Consider the following 8,688-nt stretch of genomic DNA (forward strand, 5'->3'; position numbering starts at 1 on the left):
CTCGTACATGACAAACCCATTTTTTTTCTGTTATTGTAACTGCTACTGCAGTAGGATGCCCATGGCATGGGAATCTGCACACTTCATCATTCAAAGACTACCTTTGCTCAATTTTTGTTTTTTTCAATACCCCCTGCCCTTAAAAGCTAAGGATTATTTTAATGCCTTCCTTCCCACTGGTAGAGTAGAACATACAGTTTCCCCTGAGGCTATGGTGCACAATATGCTGTGTATCTGTCTGCTGCACTACTGAAGGGCTGGCACATTCTGCTGCAGACAGGGGGGTAATTTCTATGACATCCTCCTTCATGGCTGTCCACAAAGAAAAGGTCTTGAAGTTCTTAGCAAAGCTTCACTTCTTTTATATATCAGCATGAGGTTGTACGAGCATCAGTCTGCACTATCTGCCCATATTAAGTACACCAGTCTAACAGGCAGATCATCAGGTCCAAAAATCATTGCACCACTTGTAATTTATGTTTTATCAACATAAAGACTCTACTCATATTTAAAATAATTAATACCTGTTTCCTGCTGTACTGTATCATGTTTTACCAACAAACATACATGTGGAAGTTTATACAAGAAACTACATCTCCTGCATTGTGCCTGATCCTTGCTGAAACCAACAGAAATTGCATTTCTTAGTATTTCACATCAGCATCTTCACTATCCTTTCTTATCCTTTTCTGCTTCAGTAGTGCCCCAAAGAAGGAAGAAAAGGAGAAATGCAGAAAATTAATTTATCTGTCTGGCAATATAGACATATATAGAGCCAATACAGTCTCACAACCTATGTATCAAAAAGCTCAAATCTGTCCTGTGCATTTGAGGCCCATAAGATTTTACTCCCATTAATTCTCCTATAAAATCACAATTCTGGCATTTTGGTGGATAGACCAACAAATGTGTAGACCAAGGGAAATTTTCTTCTAAATTACTTAGCAAAAACAATAGCAAAGCTAAATTACGTGTATCCATGTCAAAATATAACTTTCCTGTCATGTGTCAGTCTTTTTACTTTTTTTTACTGCTCATTTTTAAATATGTGGAAGAGAGCATAGAGAAAAACCTCACCTGGGAGAGTCTGGCAAACTAATTACAATTTTAGAAAAGACACCTGTAGCGAGTTGCATAATATCAGCTAAAATCTCCTATGGGTAACAAGAAAATCTATATTGCAAGGCTGGGAGGGAGTGGCTGCTAAATCCATAGCTGCAATCTATTAATGCACACATACATATGCACCCACATTGACATAATACTCTTACATACACTATACACTGCATCTCTGCTTTGAATCTCAGTCAGAAATAATTACATATTTCTCTTAATGTCAGAATGAAAGAACTCCAGGCACAAGAAATAGCTGTTATACAGCCATTTTGTGAGAATACTGAATAAATGAGGCTGATGCTCTTTCTGCTGCTTTGGCTCTCCTTGCCCACTTTTCCTGCTCTCCAAGAGGACCTACTCACTGGGGCTCCACTGGGCAGGCTGCACAATGCAAATGGTCTGGTACAGCCTCCTTTCCAAGAGCAGCCTCACACACCCTTAGCCAGGACAGCACACAGACTGGGATTCTGCACAGCATTTCAATGGAAGAACATGAAGAACATCTCTCTGTTTCAGCAGTGTACCGTACAATATAGGTTATTTTTTAGCAAGGAACATTATGTAAGAGACATCCAGACATCTGAATATCAAATTAAATGTACATAAAATATAATGTGAAAATGCTTTCTCTACTGTTTTATTTTAATCATAAAAAGGGTAGTTTTGAAATTGCTATTTTACCAGCCATTGCTATTTCTTTTTCTTAGCTGGGGGATTTTTGGATTTTTAATAAATATTCTTGTCTATAGTGCACAAGTACATATAGTAGGCATGTACATTACTTGTTCTACACAATGTATGTATAGCTGTGACTAGACAGTGCGTCCTTTGAACACTGGTTTCTCTTTATACAAGTAAGCACAACAGCACAATCTGAATTACAGTAACTGAAACTTGCAGTGTAAATTAAATTTCATAAAACATTTAAAACCATAAGTGAACATAAATCTCAAAGGACTTTAAAAAATTAAATACCTTCTATCCTCTATATGAGGCTTGTGTTGAGGAACAAATTAGAATAACTTTTGAAACTGAAAACAGTTTCATTCTAAACAACCAAAAAGAATAACAACAAGCAAAGCTTGGTTTAGCTCCTCAGGTGTGCAGACATATTCCAATTTCCTTTCCTCAATGATTTTTATGCAAATCAATGCTGAACAATCTCCTGACCCCTTTTACCACCATATTGGGACAATGACAGTAAAATAATTGGATTGGCATATTTGTAGGATATTTTATTTTATAATTAAAGTTAGTGCAGAACAATTGAAATGAAAAGAATGTCACTTTCTGTTAATTCCAAGCTGATCAAGTACCAACATTTCATGCCAAACAGAGTAAAGCAAACAAAGTGATTTGGGCTGTTAGTCCATTTGTCCCCATGTGCATATACTTCACATCCCCCTCAGTTGTTAATTCCTAACAACCATGCTTTCATCCAGAACAAGGATAATGAGAAAAAACCAAGCAGTGTTCCTTGGGGAACTGTTACACTAAAAGTTACCTAAGGACTAAATCCCACTTGTGCCTCCTGCACGTGATAAAGATGAGCAAAGCATTCAATACTCCTGGCTGACTGAAAATCCCAATATGCAAACAGCATTATGGAATCCAGACAGACTATTCTGCTTCGCTGATGACAGATGCAGAAAAAAAAAAACCTGGTCTGATTAATCTTTTGACTTTGAACCAGCAGAGAAGTGGACACCTTGCTTTAAAGAGCAATGCAGAGCCCCAGCTGAAGAGCAGGTGCTGCACGGTATTTGCCTTTCCTGCAGAGGATGCTAGCTAGCAGGACCAAGCAGCTGACCATGAAAATTCTTGGCCCTAAGTGACCCAAGAACAGATTATAAATCCATCCTATAAAATATAGCAAAAGCCCCATTTGTTCTTCCAGCCTTTCAATATGTGATGTTATACGTTTGAGATTCTCTCATTTTATTGGACTCTTTAGAAAGCTGTTTATGATCATTTGTGGACAAAACAAAGGCTCATTGTAAACTCTCTTTTAAATAAGTTGGAAGGTCAATATGAAACAAAGGGCGCCACTTTCATAACTGCTTACATGCAAACTATGCTTGTGTGTGTAATATTACAATGCATTTCTGCAAAAGGATAGAGTCCTAGATAATTACAAAGCTAACATATAATAGCATTGCATTAGCAGCCCAAGAAATTCCTATTGAATTGCATACATCTGAAAATAGAAAGACATGGTTGTGCTGAAACTTAATTATCTTGGCAAAAACTGTGAGGGCTTGATTCTCAGAAGACATAAACACAAAGCTCTGCTTTACACTCCCAAGGATCTAATTCTTTGTTTATTCAGACAACCTCCATCAGATAAAACTTACCATTTGGATTGACTGATTTGCCTTCTTATTTATAGTATCTACAGCTAAGTAACACAATTACTGTGTGGTTTGTGAGCAAGGGAAAGAATACTTCTGACGTACAAACGCAAGGCCTGAAAGAGACAATCGGTGTGCTCTGCCAGATTAAAAAAGTTCATGCTGTTGCATTCCACCCTAAGCAGAGAAGACAATCCTTTTCCAAGGACAGGTCTGACTGAAATGCTTTTTTATGGGTTCAAAGTAAAACATTATGGTAAAAAAATGAATACAGCTTTGTTTGTTTCTTCAGTCATCGTTAGCAATAGACATAAGGGTATTCTGGTTTTGAGCCCATATGGAAAGACCATCAACACTTTCTGCTTCTGGGTCCTTTGCCAAAATACCATATCCCACATGCCTTTTACCTTAAAACATAAAAGAAAAGGTGTTGTTCTGGTCAAATAAAGGAATAATTTTTACTAGCATACGTCTAATGTTAAAGCTGCCTAAATCCTGCCAAAGACATTACAACACCATCTGCAAAACAGATTTTCATTAAATTGATCAGTTTAAAGTTAAGCATCTAGGCAGATGATGCTTTTGAGCTAACCTTTAACCTTTAGCCTTCTTAAACTGAAATCAGGTCACTCCTTTTGGGTGATATCTTTGCTGCTTGAGAACACTTGAAAATACCAAAACTTAAAAATCATAGCATAAATAGTGTTGTGGATCAATATTTTGTAAATAAAAGGAAGACCAACGTATTTCTCGTACAGTCTGCTAACTGCTGCCTCTCACTTTCCCTGAGCTTCTAAATATTTGCATACACAATGTAAACTGCAGTAAATACACAGTATAAAAGCAATTCCTATTGAAGGTATTATCAGCTAATCAAATAATATTTTTGATAAACTGGCTTCAAATATTAATTTATGATTAGAAATTGATCATGCCATTCAGTTGCTTGGTTAAGTAAATTTTACTTTCAGACATTCCAGTTCACTTTTAAAAAATGCTGTCTTGTACTTATTTATTTATTAATAAAAGTATTTGGAAACTATTTTATGAGCACAGGACATGATATATGCAGTTCCCCGAGTGCTATTCGACTAAGCTACAAAATGGCTGCCTTAAGAGCAGTTCCAGCTATATGTATTTTACATCCACAGAGACAGATTACCGTCCTGCCTCAGCTTCCCAAATCTGCAGAAGCTGAATGCTTCCTCCTGCAGAATGGAAATGCACTCTGTTGCTATAGGAGCTTTCTCTGTTTACTTGTGGAGTCACTGAATGCTTCTTGATGGATGCTGCCAAGAACTTGCAACTCTTCTGTGGTTTAATTTGCTAATATCAAGCTCCACAATTCCAAAAGTAAGTCTTTGGGAAATTCATTTAGGCCAAGCAGAGTTCATTTAGGGTGAGGCCGTCTTTGTTCTGGTTCTTAGCAGCCACATTACCAACACCATTTGAATACTGCACTTCTGTAAGGAACAACCAGGCCACTTCTTCTTTAAATAACTTAGAAAACAGCTAAAGGTTCCACTTTGCCACATTTAGAATCTAACTCTAAAAGTGACATTTCCGTACTGCCTAAAATTATACAGCTTCAGAAGAGAAGCTCTGATGTTCATGGCTGCTTTAAAAGCTACAGCTATGAAAAGACATCCTTTTATTCCATCAATAGTTAAGCGCAGGGAGAAAAATCAAGCTGTTACGGCAACATTTATAAGAAGAAAATTCACAAAACAATAACATTTAAACAAATATAAATGACTGAAGAAAAACTTTGAGGTACTTGACAAAGCAAAGGAACAAAGCCACAGATTCTTCTTCTGTGCTTTCAGATGGTTTTAGTATTAAACTTTTTATTGCCTAACCATATTCACAGCGCCTTAATTTTAAAAAAGAGGAGCAGCTTGAATATAAACACATGAATATTCGATATTGCTCCTAAGGCATATATCTATTATTCATACAAATTAATGCTCTTTTTTTCCTTAGGTGCTCTAAAAGTTTATCTGATGTATCATGAGAAAAAAAGTTTACAACTCCCTTGGTGTCAACAGCTTCACCAAGACCTGACAAAACTATCAAGTCTGCTAGCAGATAACTTAGCAGATTTTCAAAACTGCATTTATTTACATCTTGAGGCCTGAATGTACACTTACAATTAAGAGCAGTATTTTCTGGGTGATGTACAGAGGCATTACATTCTATTATAGAGCACACACATCTAGAACATCTTGGTCATTTGGGACGCATTGTAGCACTTCATGCCAACGCTAAATCTTAAAAAAACCCCACTAATACTCCAACTGATATTTTTGATGTGACATCACTCTCCTTCAAATTAACCTTAAAATGAAATTATATGAAAATAGTGTATGCATGTGTATTTGCTATCTATTTTCTGAAAGTCATTAAACCTAGAGGGGTTCAAATTTCCAAGATTCTCTAGGAAGTCATGAGGGACAGAAACTTTTTAAAAAGCTGAGACACTCACTAGCAATCCTAGGGACAAGTCCTTTAAAAATACATGCATCAGGAGAGTTGGAACCCTATGGTTAACAGCCAGACACTTTCAATTGTTCCACTTAGGCCATGGAGCCTAGAGGGTGTCTGAGAGTTTATGGATTCCATTTCCACTGGAATGGATGTCCTTAACTGATTCACTGACTGAGCTCCAAAGGCTAGTGATGGTCCCTTGCTGTGCATGATGGCTGCTACAAAGATGCTACTGAGCTGCTCCATCTAACAAACCAGGATCTGGCAAAGGAGCAGATCCAGCAGCAGGACATTTTCAGTGAAGGGGGACAAAAGCTAATACTCTCTCCCATAGCATCCCACATCAAAAATTTTGTAGGACAGGCTGGGAACCCAAACATATTTGATGAAGGTTTCTTTAGGGAGCAGGTTGAGTGAATGAAGAGAAAGTACTGTTTTGAGTAGATAGTTTGAGTACCTTGTGACTATAGTTTGTTGTTTGTTTTTGTTTTTTTGTTTTTTTAATAAGCAGCTGGCATCTTGTTTTTAACAATTTAAATTGAAATTTCCATTTCAGAAGCTTTGGCAGTAAAGCCATCTGAGAAAATCCTTCTGTCTTCCCTTCTCCTACTCTGTCATTGCTGTCTGTGGCACTGTTTGCAGTAGCATTTCTTTGAATGGTGGCATTATAGAACAAATAACTGAAATAATACAGGTTAACACTCCAAAAAACAAATGGGGACCAAAAATGGGGGTTTTTTGTTTGGGTTTTTTTTTCTTTTTTTTACAAACCCTGACTTAGAATGTGGCTGCATAATGCAAATGGAGGTATCAAGGAATGGCTTCACAGATGACAGGGAGCAGGAACCTCTAAAGGGTGTTTTGCTGCAGAGGCAGGCTACGTCACTAGACTCTCAACTCTTTTCATACTTTTCATAACAGGATTTTAGACCTTAAAAAAAAACCAGCAAAAAATAACACCCTCTAGAATTAAGCAAAAATGCAATTTGAATAAAATATATTATTAAATTAGCAGAGCAGCCAGCACTGTGGGATGGTGTAATAGACCAAAACTTGTGTTACTACCATTTTTGCTCACAGCAGATGCACCAAGGTTACAACCATCAGGTTATAAAATGAAAATCTCCTGATAGCTTAGTTATCAGAGATTTCTAGTATAAATCAATAGATAACACTCACAAAATGGATTTTCTAATCATATTTAGAGCTTGTTAGAATGACTAATGGTTTGCAATATTTCCTGAATTTTTATATCCCCTAGACAAAAGAAGTTTTTAATAAGTTACAAAGTTATTCATCTTGGAAATGAATGTGTTATATTTTGTACATGAACCAAGACAATCAAGCCAATCCAGTAAACACACGGCAGAAAATAAGTTACCCCATAATTAGGGTTTGGAAAAAGTCATGACAAGTTGTGTAATAAATGGTATTCATCACTCCCACATATTCATTATATCCACATAGTTTTTTCCAGTAAAGATAAAAATATAGTTGCCATTCTACTAACATATTTATCTACACCACACCCTTTCATGTTCGTGAAAAATCATTACTGGTTTGGAAAAGAAGGGCAGACAAAAGGATGACAGTGCTTACTTTTGAATATCCTTTGTAATAATGTGGCATATTGGATGTGCTTACTGAAAATTCCAATGTAAAATAACTTGGCTGTGATATATTATGGCTGCAAACAGACACATATCCCAGAAAGCGATCTCCTTTCCCTGTGCACGGTATGGGAAAAGCATCATTTTCCATAATATCTGTCAAGATTCTGATCAAAATGTAATGGACAAAGTCTGAAAAGGTTATGAGAGATGTAAAACACCATTTATTATGAGAGAACTTTTTTCAAAAAATTACTTATGGACCCTGTGTTTGCAGGAAGTGCCTCCTAAATGACCCCCAGGCGACCCAACAGGGCTCATCTGGAGCACTCCTCCCTAACTAACCTGCAGTATTTGTTTGACTATATGCATGCTCAATAAACATTTACTCTACTAATTCATCAAAGTCCTGATTGATGAGCCCTGAACGGGTTAATTCCCCAGCCCACTCGGGGCTGGCTGGAGTTGCTGTCACAGACTTACCTTGTAGAGTTTCAGGGCTGCCTCATGCCTGTGATTGGTAGTGTGTAAGCGCAATTTATCCACGCTGTTGGTGTAATAGTCACAGGCGTTACATTTCAGGTGAACCGGGTTGCCAATGGCAATACACTTCAGCCTCCACTCATTAGTTTTGCCGCCTTCTTTAATGTGAGCCACCAGTTGATATTTCTGCATATGTTTGTCAGTCTTGCAGTGGAGCTGGAAGTTCGCTTTGAGCTGAGTGTTGTAGTTACAGAGCTTGCACTGGTAGATGTCTCCAATTACAGCCCTCCACTCCTCTTCGGGGAGTGAGCGCTCACTGCTCACATGCACACTTAGGGCCTCCAGGCTGTCAGAGGTGAATTTGTTGCAAACAGCACACTGGAAAAGCTTCAGCGCTGGGTCACTGATATAAGGTGACAGCTCTCCTGCAGTAAGGAGGGACAGGTCATCACCCATTAGCTGACCACTGGCAAGCCGGATTTCAGGCGGCAGCTCATTATTTACTACAGGAGAAAAAAAATTAAAAGGGAAAGTAGAGACCAGCAAGCATAGCACACACAAAGGAATCCGTAAAATAAAGCCTTGACAAGGAGTTTGCTTTCTCTAGAGCTTAAACTATAAAAAGCTGTAATAGGATTGAA

The 8,688-nt window shown here is 37.6% G+C and overlaps 1 protein-coding gene across 1 annotated transcript in view; it reads right to left on the minus strand.

Moving 5' to 3' along the window:
• The window catches only part of ZFHX4 (zinc finger homeobox 4), a gene marked incomplete at both ends in the record, with an annotated part of 122,931 nt that overhangs the window by 110,649 nt on the left and 3,594 nt on the right, over positions 1–8,688 (minus strand). The window contains one exon of the mRNA XM_084215236.1: positions 8,048–8,550. Within this exon, the coding sequence (XP_084071362.1) occupies positions 8,048–8,550 (503 nt within the window). The remainder of the gene's footprint in view (positions 1–8,047; positions 8,551–8,688) is intronic.

This window comes from Fringilla coelebs, assembly GCF_963513975.1.
Source record: "Fringilla coelebs genome assembly, chromosome: 1".
Classification (NCBI taxonomy): domain Eukaryota; kingdom Metazoa; phylum Chordata; class Aves; order Passeriformes; family Fringillidae; genus Fringilla; species Fringilla coelebs.